Raw genomic sequence first — 14,629 nt, forward strand, 5'->3', positions numbered from 1 at the left:
CCACAATGGATAACGGTTCTCATTCGTTACCCGATTCCATTATCTATAATCAATGCACAATCTCTAAGTCCATTTTCTTTTTCACCAACGAACTGGTGCTCCTCAAAAGTGTTATACTGGGTTGAATAAACTTTTATCAACCAATTCCCTCAATTGAATTTCCAATTCACTTAACTCATCATGAACCAATCTCTATCATAAGATTTATACCTGGCAACAATTCAATAGTGAACCTCACATCTTTGCATGAAGGCAATCCAGGTATACTTTCAAGGACAACATTAAGAAAGCGTCCAATTACCTTTACATTTTCCAACTACTAGGAGCCACATTATTTAGCATCACATAAGCTAAGTATCCTTGACAGATCTTCGAAAACAATCTCCTTGCTCTCACAGCATAAATAACGGCCTGACTCAATCCACTTTGCATACTTACAAAAGTAATCTCTGGTCATCCAGATCGATGGAAAGTACTGGTTTCCTGTAACATTCCGTCGTGTCACAATTATAACCAACCAATCTAATGGAACAGAATTAACTGATACAATATATATTCTATTATTAAGCATTCTGAAGAAGTACAATACTAACATAAAATAATCTACTAGGTTGCTTGCTTAACAAATCCACGAATGAGTTATTAATATTACGGTCTGCAGCCCGCAATACTGATAAATCATCGTTGTCTCGATAAGTAGGCAACCACTCTCAAAGATATAACATTACTATTTTGATACTCAATGCAAAATACATACACTCGTCTCAACTACAATTAATTACTACTCTCTAGGTAATAACATACATAATAAGAAATATATCAGCCGAAGTCAACTAGAATGACCAATACGGCTGATTCAACTCTTATCTCAATAATACGTCGGTCGGATCCACTCCGCGTGGTCGGTACGGCCGAGCCTATAACTCACCAATTTCTCATGCGTCAGCCAGATCCACCTCTCGTGGCCTGTACGGCTGAACATATAACTCATCAAATCTCTCTGTACTCACGGTCAATCCGACCAAACTACTAAATCCATAACTCTGCTGAATCGATACTACGATGTCATAGAAAACTGTTGGGTACAACTGATTCTAGGGACGATTCATAATTTTGTGTCCTCTCTGTTCACATAAACACATTCCTTAATTTCACACTTCCCAAAGTGTTAATTTTGTACCTGCTGCACAAGGTACATTTCCTTTACTCGAGACACCTTGTCTCAAATATCTGGATGGAACGAGGCAAGTCTGAAAACTTTCTATAATATTCATTTATCGTCAACTTCCTTGATTCACATTTGTAAACTCTTGCTTACTACCATCGATAAATGCCGGAGGGATAAACTTTTCCTTAAACAAGTCCTTAAATAATTCTCAATCAGCTGTTTTCTCCGGTGACAACAATTAACAATCCTGTTTCCACCAGGATACAAATTCATACCCAAAACCAGGTAGTCGTCTCGACCCCTTGTCAGAAGGAAGATTCCTTTGACTTGCATAATCCGAAACATCTTTTCCAAATGTTTAAACCGTTACTTTGTTCCCTCAGGTTCATCATTTCTCTTATGTGATTCAAGTTCAACTCATTACCCATCTTAAAATGTCCATTTTGATAATATACTGAATCACCATAATAATAGTTTCCCCTAACCCGCTAAATCAGGGAGACTAAGTTCCTCTAACTACGTGGTTTGCTACGAGGCGGTGTAGTTCTGACAGAATTCACTAGAAACTTCTCAAGATGTCCAAGATTGCAACCATGCTCTGATACCAACTGACACACCCCGTCCCGAAGGAGGGCATGCTGGCCGTCACGTGAGAGTGACGTAACCATTTGCACAGTACGGAAGCTTTAAGATACAATTTATAAGTTGATACACCCGAAGGTGAGTCCTAATTTTGTCCAATCTGTCAGAACACCGTCGAATTCCTCGTAGTCACCACACCTTTGTGATTTTTGAACCTGGAGGGGCGCAAAACCAAAATTGAGTGGGTCAGTAAAACAATTCTTTTCCAAATCCAAACATTTCTCAAAACGTTGTAACCCCTCTCCGTAAAACCTGTATACTTTCCCAGAAATGTAAAATATAAATCTACATATATATTCTCAAGACTTCAAGTCGTTAACTCAACATTTTCATACAATTATGCCATGCCACATCATCTCAACATTTCTCATATTAATTATGCCATGCCACATCATCTCAACAGTAATAAGGTATGAATGCATCAACATAATCATATCAGGTGCAAGAAAGTAATCAACCGTAGGCCCTCTAATAGCCCTGTACGGTTGAACCTAGAGCTCAAAATCTATCACTCTCACACTCTGCTGGAGTCACTCCGCGTGACCTGTACGGCCTTCTGCACATAAGTTACGCTCTAGTGCTTCTCATAATCATTTGTGCACATAATCTAAGGTCACCCACCAGTCGGAATCTCACTAACACTCTCGCGACTGGCCTGTCGTACCCACTCCGCGTGGACTGTACGACTAGCATCTACTTGGATCCAAGACGAGCGTGCGATGCGGTGAATACTATAAGCACTAAACTATGGTGCAGGATTTGAGCTCAATATACATCAACATCATCATAACAGAAATAAATACTCACATGTGCGTCCACCGCACCATTTCATACATATGCATCATAAATCAATTCTTACCCGTGCGTCCACCGCACCAATTCATACATATGCATCATAAATCAATTCTTACCTGTGCGTCCACCGCACCAATTCATACATATGCATCATAAATCAATTCTTACCTGTGCGTCCACCGCACTAATTCATACATATGCATCATATATTAATTCATGCATGGCATTTCAACTCACATTTCTAAATACTTTTCATATCAATTCTATGCATGGTATTTCACTTCCCGTTTTTCCACATAACTCATATGCATTTCATTTTAAACATATTTTCATTTCAATTCAATTTCTGGGAAACGTCAAGTATATATATATACGGAAAACAAAACTGCCCACTCACCTGGAGTTCGTCCAACAACTCCCTAGCACCACACATCAAGGCGTCACGACGATCGGCGCCTAAAACAATAATCAAATCTAGCCTCAGAATTCATATCGATAGAACATATAACTTATATAAAATACGTCACTACGTAGTTCGATCCGGAAGATCTGCCACTCAGATTTTAAATCCATAACTTCCAGAGGTCCACAATATATCTCTAGGATAACATCCTAAAATTTCATTTCCATCCAACGGTCGGATCTCCGTCAATTTCCAAAACTAAGTGACGGTTAACATTTTATATTATGGACTTACAACTCCAATTCCGGAAGATCCGTAACTCGGATTCCCAATCCGTAAGTTCCAATAATCCTCCAATATTACGTATTACAACGTATCAAAGTTTGGTGATGATCCAACGGTCGGATCGTCAATTCATATTTTCACCTAAATGCAAAAACTATAAAACGTTATTTGAACACCTAACCAACAATCCTTAACAACTTTCTCATACGGTGCTCAATTTGGGTATATGAATATACCACGGTGATCTACTCGACGTCACGGACGTCGAAATATTTTTAAAATAATTTTTTACTGTAGCACGCGACCCCACGCGCCAAGGAAGGCACGGACCTACGCGCCCCCACGCGCACCTTCTTCTTCCTTGGGTCGCTGGACTGGTTTTTCCGGTGACCGGAAAACTGGGCATTTTTCAAATGCCTTGTTCTCCTTCGTTTCTCAACCATTTTCTTCGTATAATATATCAAATTGAAGCCCCAAACATGTAGAATCACAATATACTACTTTAAAGCTCTAAAAACCATGAAATCTCACCGGAAAAATTCCAAGAAAACCGGCCAAAGATGAACCACGTGATCCCGGCGTCTAAATCCTTCAAACGAAGCACTCCGAGCTTCCTTGGGACCTCACTAAGCTCACTATGAGCTTGGATTGTCCTAAAAATCAACCAACAAAAAGTTCATGAATAGTGCCAAACTCGGACCTCGAGTTTTCAACGCGAAAACGAAGGATTCCTTACCTGAAAATGGTGTCTACGTGATCGTGGAGGTTCCAGGAGTTCGATGGTGGTCTTAAATTGGACGTTCGTGGAGGTTTGATTGAGGTTGTGTGTGAGTCCGTATGTTCGAGAGTAAGAGAGAGAGTGAGAGAGAGTTTTCTGAGAAGAATAAGATAGAGAGAAGAGGTTACGGGTTTTAGGGAGGGAATTCAGGGTAGGAGGCCCTACCTAAGTCCAAACACAAATTAACCATAGTTTCGGATCTTTAGATAACACAATGTCGTACATTTACGCACCTTAATCCCGTTTAAGGGCATATTGGTCATTTCACGTCCTCGGAATTAAAATTCCGGGACGGGCTGTGACATACTGACACTATAAGGCCTTTTGTAGTAGTGGTATTTGTGTCACATATGAAGCGGCAATTTCTCCATTGGAATGCTTCAAGCTTCCAGGGAAAATATTAACGAGTTGAGGAACCATGGGCATATAACTATAAGCATGCTCAAATTATGCTTCCTCCACTACCACCTTATCGCATAACAAAATCTTTTGCTCGATGTATCTTTGACAAAAAAGAACTATCGTCCGCAACACACAAATGGTCTATGCTTATGAGTTTTGTTTCAACAACTTTAACTCCCACTTAACCTCCAATTAAGAGGTACGGGGTTCCATCACAAAAAGCCTTAATGATAATAGCAGTGAACATCCCACGTACGTAAACTGCTCATTATATAATTATTAATGAAATCATTCAATATAAAGAGAATTTAACTTCATGAGGTTTTCAATGTGAGACTTATATATATATATAGTTTTTTTTAATTTAATTATTATTAGACACACATACGCACATATATATATATATATATATATATATATATATATTAATTTTATTATTATTAAGGGGAGAGAGACTTCGAAAATATTATAATTGGAGAGAATGAAGTTTTGAACCCGAAACGCATAGGTGAAAAACCAACACTCCTATCTGTTAGGATATTGAACTACATGTAATGCAAGACATATATATATATATATATATATATATATATATATGCTTCAACCTGATCGCCTAAGTAGGTGTACATATGTCTGTTATATGCTAAACAAATTTACTCATGTCGTCAAGTTTTGTTCATAATGATTTCATTTACCCTCATTATGTTTTTATATGTATATTTTAGTCGGGGATGTGGGAAACAATATCATGAGGCTTTTTTAACCATGGGATGACCTAGACCTCAAAAATCCCCTCCATCACATCAAAGTTTTGCATACCCACAAGGCAATGAGCGTCACACCAGGCTGTGATGGGCAGTAGTGGCATGCGCGAGAGCAAGGAGAAAATGTATTTCACTTAAATTGATTCACTTCACTCAAATTTTACTTCTCAACTTCCTATTTCAGTCCCTCAATCGCAACCATCATTAAGACCTGTCCACCAACAAATTTTTATACTACTAAACTTGTATACCTCACATGCTCAAGGATTTTCTAGTTCCGTCACAGATTATAATCCTCTCAAAAGAAAATTTTTGACTCCGTCAATGCTCATAACAATATATTCTTTTTTTCAGATAAAGATTTTATTGAATTAAACTCATAAGCTAGCGTCGTTTTGGTAATCTTAAGCCAGAAATTCGGTCCGATTAGTTAACGGGCAAATATCACCATGTTCGTTTCTAGTTAACCGCCAAGTCTCATCAGGCAGATAAGGCGAGGACACACTGAATAAAGCACGGGGTGTAGTGCATGGTATAAAATCCACAGAAGGAGACAGTGAAGGACCAGCAAACACTGACTGAAAGCAAGGTTCTAATCTTCTTTCTTTCGTGTGTTTCAAGCGTCCCAAAAATACCGCATAAGTCCCAAAAATACCGCAAAATCAGCCGTTGGATCTGATCTGATCAGATCTATCTTGTTGATGAAAAAGCCTGCTGCACTTTACGCTTAAGAAGCATCCATTGATTCTCTCTCTCTGTCTCTCTCTCTGTCTCTCTCTCTCAACAACTACAACAGACAACTCCTCACCGACAATATTGAATATATAATAATCATTTGAAAGCTTTCTGGTGTGGTATGGAGGAGAGGGATCCTATCCGATCCCAGAAATTTTTAATTGTAACCGGAACACGAAGGGTACAATACGTGTTTTTATATAAGTTGTGGAAAATTTTATTTTTTAAGTTATTAACTTTTTAGCACACATATCATACAATTTGTATAGTGATACGTGGTGTACTACTCCGTGTATTGGTCACACTGAAAATTTTCTCCTCTGATCCCTTCCACCTAATTCTCCTCAAACAATTCAGGTTCTTAAAATTTGATCTAACGGCTACAAACACGGGCCCACTCTAAAAGTTATAATAACTTTAGTCGTTAGATCAAATTTCAAGAGTTTGAATTGTTTGATGGGGAGAATTAAGTGGAAGGGATCCGGATCCCTATCCTGATATGGATCCTTAAAATCCTCGTATGCCAAAATTACCCATCCAACAATAAAAAGGCTAAATATAATTACGAAAAATATGTTAAATATAAAAGTTGATTACTTGGGATGTCCAACTTGCATGAGCAATTCGAATTTTTAACATATTCGTTGTTATTTCTGTTCAAATGATTGTCTTGTTTTCACCTATCCAATTGTTTTAGAATAAAAATATGAGAATTATTGACATTCTGCCTACAACGTTAGCTCTTCGCTTTTGTAAGTGATGAAAACTCTTAAAATTCATAGAGCGAGAGAATGAATTGTAGAATTTCAACCTAGAATCATTATTTTGTTACAAATAATAAGAATTGGACCTTTTTTTTTAATATTAGGAGATGTAAGATTCGAATTTATAACCTCTTTCAACATTGGAAAAAGAAGTATCACTAGACTAATAACTAGTTGATAATAAAAACTGAACCTTGGATTCGTCTTTCTCGTAGACCACACTAATCATATTTCAATAACATATTCACTATGAGCTCAAATAACATATTTTCACTTTGTCTGTATTCTTCACTATTTTGATGTTCGCATCTTAATTTATTCTTGACCAGAAAACAAATATTATCGCATAGCGTACTCCAACATTTATTAGTTTTTTAACACAAAATGTATTACATTTCTTAGATTTCAAACACAAATTATGTTACAATAAAAGATTTGCAACTTAAATGATTAAGAGCATTTATTTTTACATCTAAAGTCCTAAATCCGGCTCCGCCTCTCCCTGAACATAAAAGACACAAAATAAAATACATAGGAGTAAAAGTTGAGTACTTTTACCAGCTAAGCAAATTTGTGGTTTTGAGAAGTGGGAATACCACCCAGAAAATTTCTACAAACAATTAACCAAATTTTGCTTCAGTTTTTTTCAATGAAGTTCCAATTCCAACATTCTTGACCAACGGTGGCTATTTTGGTAATTTCCTATTGCAGGTGATTAACCCATTTTCATATGTCATTCAACTGGTGGCATGTAGCATTCTGTTGGTAATATATCTATTCACTATTTTATTATTTTCCTTTTTTTTTCTAAAGCTTCTTCACTTATTCAATACACTTCACGGTTGGATTTTGTATTTAGAGGGAGAAACAGATGGACAAATTGCAGACTAGAGAGAGGAGAGAGAGATCTGGAGAGTAAGTGAGTTCTTGAATCCATGGCATCCAAGCTGTTGCTGATGACAGTGTTCATCCTGAATGTCATTGCTTTTGGGCTGGCTGTTGCAGCTGAGCAGAGGAGAAGCTCTGTAAGTTCTCTCTTTCCCTTTTTTAAGCCATAATGTTTTTTTTACTGGAAATGTTTTTAAGCCATAATGTTCCTTGGTGATATATTATGTTTGGATGCTGAGAAAATGCAAGAAAATGTAGGAAACTAGATGCAGTCTGTGTCAATTGCTTCGGATTGAAGAAAATAAAAGCAACCCATTTGGTATTTGATGGGCCTAGTACTTTAAATTTTGTTATTCTGATCAAATGAGGCCAAATATATGGGTTCAATCAGAAACGTGAGAACCAAGAGAATTGTGTTCTAGCTGATACAAATAATTTAGTTCATAGTATGGTCATTTCTACTGATATTGCTTGTTTTCTTTCTTGTATGTGTTGTTTCTGTTCATGCATGCATGTGATTTTCTTGGAGAATTTGTTGGAGCAAATTGTATTGATCGCTGAAACATATGCAGGCAAATGTAATTGAATCGTACAATAAATTGATTTCAAGAATAAGATGGTGTTCTTGAACCAAAAGCTTGTTTTGGGAGATTTTCAAGCCAAATAAGAGTGTTCAGAACTGTTGGTTGAGCATAAGAGTTGTGATTATTTGCAGGCGGGGTTGTAGATCAGTTGGTTAAGAGTCTTAAGACCATTCACCCTAGCACCTGATGCCCCGAGTTCAATTTCCCCCTCCCCAGTATCGCTTGTATCACAAAAAAAAAAAAAAAAAAAAGTTGGGATTAATTTAGCATCCCAAAAACTTCCTTCTTATAATTGTTGTTGATTTGGTCTCGTATCTCAATCAGCATAGGAAGTAAGAATCCACAGAGCTTTCCCTTCCTCACCATATATTGAACGAATGAAATCTCGAAATGAGCCAAATAATATTACTAATCCTTCATTCTAATGAGTTTTGCTGAAGGTTGGGCCCCTTGACAGTGCCGATTATATGACAGCAATTGCTTCTTGCTATATACTATATAGTAATACAATAATTTTACTTGTCTAAAAAGTCGGTGCTTGTTGGCTATTGTTATAGCTTCCCACTAGGCAATCACATTTTACTTAACCCATTGAGAAATCGAACAGAGGCCTTAAAATAAACCGGTTTCACATCGTCATATTCATGCATAAACCAGTTTATTCATCCTCAATGTAATAGCCTAAAAGAAAGTAGTACATTCGGCTTCTAGCTGATATATGAGAGGCAGTCCTTGCTAACAATATATTTGTCGTTCATGACAGGCAACGGTTGTTCAGGATACTGAGTTAAACAACTATTGTGTCTATGAGTCAGACATCGCAACTGGCTACGGGGTTGGTGCATTTTTATTCTTCTTGGTAGGTCAGGTCATTATAATGGTGGCAAGCCGATGCTTCTGCTGCGGGAAGCCATTGAAACCTGGAGGGTCAAGAGCCTGGGCAGTTATCCTTTTCATAGTCTGCTGGTAGGATTTATAACGTGCTGAAAAAAATGTTGCCTAGTGGATTGAGTATAATTTGTCGATTTAATTAGATCAATGCATTTGTTCTTATAAATGCAGACTAAGTTTAGATTTGAAGTTCCACACCAGAATTTAAGGTTCACATCTTGCAATGGATTGTCATATGGATATGAATTTCTTATACATTTTATTGATGTTACTCTTACCAGGGTCTTTTTCTTAATCGCTGAGGCGTGTTTGCTGGCGGGTTCGGTGAGGAATGCCTACCACACCAAGTACAGGACCATTTTCGGCCAAAGCCCTCCAGATTGCCAGCAACTGAGAAAGGGAGTTTTCGGTGCAGGAGCAGCTTTCATTTTCCTCACCACAATAGTTTCTGAGTTCTACTATGTTTGCTATTCCAGAGCCAGGGAAAGCTTCCAGCCATACGGCGGAGAGGCTGCTGTTGGTCTCGGAACCTTTAAATGATTCCATCATCTTCGGAATCAACATGATCGGCGATCATGATCCTCAATATTTGGTATCAGATAATTTGACCGTGTCTGGGATCCCACATTTCATGTTTTGAGTTGCATAAATGATGTTTTGAAGGGTTTGGTTCAGTTGAGTCTGTAATATAGTGGGGTATTAGTGTTTCTCATGTTTTACATTACTGGTAAAAAAATTTCTCTGATTGTAAAGCCCGGATAAAGGAGGAGGGGGAGGGCGTCAGGTAGTCGACAGCCGACATTTCTAGGTTACATCGAATCCTTATGATAATGAATCATGAACGAGGATTCATATAGCCGACCCCACATAGTAAGGAAAGGCTTTGTTGTTGTTGTTGTTGTTGATTGTCAAATATGATATTAGTAACAGGAAAATACTTGCTTGTGATCTGTATTTGTTTCAAAAAAGTGAGCATTCGCTTTTGTGAAAGTTCATATTTTGTCCATATGATATTTGTTAATCGACGTGATCAATCTGGCGTCCATGTAATTAAATAATAAGTTTGTAACTTTCTACTAATCCTTGTATGCAGTTAGCAAAATCTATACAACATATTACGATAACTAATATAAGATCCTCAAGAAATTCACAAGATTTCATGGGCTCTTGTATGGTGATTTGTAGTGATTTACAAAATTATGTCCTTATCGGGATCGGGTTACATTTAGAGCACTTCCAATCACGCTTTCTATTTTTAAAATAAAATTTACCTTAAAAAACTATAAATTTAAGGGAGTTTTAACAAAACACTTTCGGTATAGTTCACTTTTAACGAAAAACCACATTTATACATTTCCCTGGTACTATTCACTATACCTTTAAAAAGGGCTTTTTATTAAAAGGGAAGTTTTTTTGAACTTTTCGTTAGTTTTCCTTAAATTTAATTTAGAGAGTCATTATAACTGTGAACAATAGGTTTTAAATTTTTATTTAAAATATTAGGAAATCCACTGGAGATGCTCTTATGAAGACTAATCAATCAAATCTTTTTGTGTTGTACCCTCCAAACCACAACATATCAACGATTTTGCTGCAAATTCTGATGTAGTTTTTGGGACTGACTATAATATTTACATGTATTTGATATAATAACCATTTAACTTCGAGATGGTGATTGTATTAAATACATATAAGTATTGCTAAATCAGTAATTTTGTTGTCACTAATAAGAAATGAGCACGTTTATCAACGTTTAAGTAATAATCCAATCATTAACTTCTTTGTCATTTAGTTTACAAAATTTAGTCTACAAATTTAATCTCCTTAGCATTACTCTTTCAAAATTATGTACTCGCATCAATTGTATAATTGCAATCCGGCTCCTTTGGTTCGTGGAATGGGCTCTTCAGGAATGGACTCAAGAGTCGGAAGAAAAGAAAAGCCCTAAAACCTACAGGCCTGTACAGAGGTCCACAGCTACCATCCCTAACGACTACTACTTCCCACCTTTGATGTTAGTGAATGTGTCAAACTAATTAAAGCACAAATGTATATCACTAGATTAACAGATCAAGGGTGTGTGTGGAAATGCCTTTAAAATAATCGAAAACGTTTTAGATGAAAATATTTTTGAAACCAAATCTTAGTAAAAATACAAGCACACAACTGCTGCTTCTTTCAAAATGCATGTCAAGTAATTTTGAAACCCAAAACACTTCTATCAAAAACACCTTCAATCATTTTAAAATCACTTTCATACGGGCCCAAGCTTCAACCATACAAGGTGATAATGCATTTCAAAAGTAGTGTGTAAAAATTGTCTAGGAATATTAAGTGTCCTTGCCTTGATAAATTGACACTAATGGAACATAAAAATATGATTCGTATATTTCTCTTGAATCTCCTCACCAGAGTGTAATTCTAGGAAAACTTCTCTAGTAATGTTTTGGAAACTTAGTATTCAATGGTTGAATTGTATACAAATGGTTGTTACGTGTCTCAACGATAACTTTTTGTATGTGACGTAACACTGTCACGTGGTGTTATTAATTCACATATCATAATACGGTAGACAACAAACTATCTTCTAAAGTATAATATTAATTTATATACACTGCGTAGATTGGTGACAAAATGATTTCTTTTTCACTAATCTTGGAAGAGAACTACTAAACTATAGTCATTCCCACATAATAATATCTAAAGGGTGAATTTGTGTCGGCTCACTTAGGGGTGGTTTGGGAGTGAGGTGCTTAAAAAAAGCACCCATGAAAAAAAGCTGGAAGGGTTTTAGGTGTTTGGTAAATTGAAAAAAAATGGCTTATTTTGGAAGCTGCTGTGAGAATAAGCTGAAATCAAAGGAAAAAGCTGAAGCTGCTATTTGCAGCTTTGGAAAACTAGTTTTTTTTCAAAGCACACGGAGCTATAGTGCTCCTTTAATGAAAAGACCTACTATCAGACTGTTTTTTTTTTCCAAAAGCACTTTTACAAAAAAGTTTACTAAACACTTTGCTAATTTATTTCACAGCCGCTTATTCTCACAGCATAACCATTTATTCTCACAGCAGTTTTTTTTCAAAGCACAGCAATACCAAACCAGTCCTTAGTTAGAAGTATTTACTCTTACCCCGAGGTCCTAATTCCCAATTCATCAAGAAGAATCTAGTCGAAATGGAACTAGGACAATATTATAAAATAAGCCAAGCAAGCCCCCATGCTCTCTTGTTCCTGGTTGGTTTCTCTTTCTAGCCAGTAAATCGATATCGCTATCATCTCACACATACACATTGATATCTCTCAAACCTCACCTAAACGCCAGCAACCAATGTTTAATCCTTCGTGTGGCCTATATATCCAAAGTGTCAGTGCCAATTGATGCCTGCATGCAGCTTTTGAAAGTGTACCGTTAGGTCATCGTCATGCTGCATATCTTAACCCAAACGGTGCAGTGATATTCGAAACTTGTACTTGCAATAACCTGCTGGCTATATTTTGTGAAAGTTTTTCTGCCACCCCAACCAGATCTGAGAATCCTCCCCTATCTCTCCCTCGAGGCATTAAGTGATCACTGACCACGCATAAATTTGCAGAGATTTTAGGTCACTGTTGTGTCACAAAAATTTGATTCACAATTCTGCACGAATATCGTCCGAGTTGAAGAAATATTCTGCACCAAAATCGTTTGAGCCCTATGACGACACCATCGACCAGGGACGAAGCCAACAGGTCTTGGGTTCCCTTGTACATTGTTGGGTTTGTGTGATGGTCAAATTCAATAAGTCTTGGGTTCGAAACTGGCAGTTAGACTAAATAATGCTCATATGCGCGTGAATGACTGTCAACTATTGATGTACATCTAAATTACTGTGAAAAGTGTAAAAATGCACATACAATTATCGTGACTTCCTATATGAAAATATGAACAATTAATTATTATTTTTCACACTTGTGCACAAAAAAAAAAAAAAAACAATTAGAAAAATAAAACTAGAAATGATTGATACTTTCGTTCATGTGTCAAAACAGGAGGCTTATTTTCATCATTTGTTGAGCAGAAAAATTAGTGATGCTCTCCTAAATTGTCAAACTGCCAACCTCCAAATAATGTTTTCCCCCTCTTCTGCTTCTTCCTTTCTATCTTATTAATTTAGTCGGTATAGTACAGTGCACATGCAGAGCTTTAAACATGCTAGAATATGTTGCATTGTCATGTCCCCCTTGCATAGCATGATTGTACTCGCCACATGCTCTCTCAGTTTCTTTTTTTCTCTGCAGTTGCGGCCCTTTTCTTTATTGGTGAGATAATACATGCATGCATGCATGATGCATTCAATTAGGGAGATCAAGAAATTCTTTCTTGCAATTAAGATTTAATATGAACGGCATCATAATTCAATTAAAAAATGTTTACTACTTGTTTAAAAAGCAAACTAACTATCCCATTATAAACCCGGATCATGTAATGAAATAATGAAAACAAACTAACTATCCCATTATAAACCCGGATCATGTAATGAAATAATGAAAGGAGAGTATCTCTCTCAGTTAAGGCATGTATGTGAGGGTATTTTGATCCTTTTAATGGCTGCCGTGGTGCAACATTGTAGTGGCCAGGGGGCTTCGATACGAGCAAGTCAAATCGAAACTTTAATCTGTGAAAAGTGTGTTTGACATATTTGATGAAATGAAGCAATCTGAAGGCTTCTGCTTTCTTCCAAATGCAGCCAAAATATACGTGCAAAAAAAAAAAAAACCTTTTATTAGGTTGATGTATCTGCAATTTTCGCAGGAGTGATGATATGCTTTGCTATCTTCACCATCTAATAATTCACATGCATATGACTCATCAAGACATTGATCTATGGTATTATTTATTGTTATGGTCCTGCAGGCTTGCCAGTGCCGCTTCAATCCCATGCATAGTCATTTGAAGTTTTACAAATGGCTCCATGCAACTCAATCAGTCAATTTGTATTCCACTTAGTACCATATATACTACAACCATTGTATCCTTGGAATATAATTATTTAAAACTTGGATTAGTCTACTGTTAAAAAAAAAGTAAAATAGTACTAGTATTCTTTAATCGAATAATGTTTTTGTAATGTAATAATTTGCAGACATACGTGAAAATGAACTTTGTCACAATAATAATAAGGTTATTCTGTGTTATTAACTATAATATTAACAATAAAATTGACAAACATTGGATGTTAACGTCATGTTGTAACACCATTAAACATGAAGATAATGAGCCCAAAAGTGAATGATAATACTGTAACAATCACAGTTAGTAATGTAATAATTAATGTTATATAACCTCACTATTATAATGTAGTTTAACATGTAAACTTTGTGATTATAAAGTAACCATTAAAGAAATGGTACCGTAAAATTTCCCTTAAAAATGATCAACATGATGAGCAACATAAAACACAGACATATCTTATATTTTCAAACATCATGACAAGAAAACGTTTCTCTTCATTTTCTTAATCATCTTATTATTTTTAATATGAAGTTGTGAACC

The 14,629-nt window shown here is 36.3% G+C and overlaps 1 protein-coding gene and 1 long non-coding RNA gene across 3 annotated transcripts; one reads left to right on the plus strand and one right to left on the minus strand.

The window, feature by feature from the left end:
• Window positions 1-1,709: 1,709 nt before the first annotated feature.
• On the minus strand, window positions 1,710-3,070 carry LOC139194112 (uncharacterized). The gene is made up of 2 exons (XR_011578836.1): window positions 3,003-3,070; window positions 1,710-1,965 (listed from the first exon to the last, which is right to left on the minus strand). It is a non-coding gene; the product is annotated as an uncharacterized lncRNA (long non-coding RNA).
• A 4,203-nt stretch (window positions 3,071-7,273) lies between these two features.
• Window positions 7,274-10,105, plus strand: LOC103413285 (uncharacterized). Of its 2 annotated transcripts, XM_070818437.1 has the most exons (4): window positions 7,274-7,501; window positions 7,596-7,761; window positions 8,972-9,174; window positions 9,381-10,105. In XM_070818437.1, exons 2-4 carry the CDS (start codon window positions 7,672-7,674, stop codon window positions 9,637-9,639), a joined length of 552 nt encoding a protein of 183 aa, XP_070674538.1. In that variant the 5' UTR covers window positions 7,274-7,501; window positions 7,596-7,671; the 3' UTR covers window positions 9,640-10,105. The 2 variants fall into 2 exon arrangements, with proteins under 2 accessions (XP_070674538.1, XP_008349981.2); XM_008351759.4 differs by lacking the exon at window positions 7,274-7,501 and having other exon boundaries at window positions 7,549-7,761.
• Window positions 10,106-14,629: the final 4,524 nt, after the last annotated feature.

This window comes from Malus domestica, chromosome 03 (assembly GCF_042453785.1).
Source record: "Malus domestica chromosome 03, GDT2T_hap1".
NCBI lineage: Eukaryota > Viridiplantae > Streptophyta > Magnoliopsida > Rosales > Rosaceae > Malus > Malus domestica.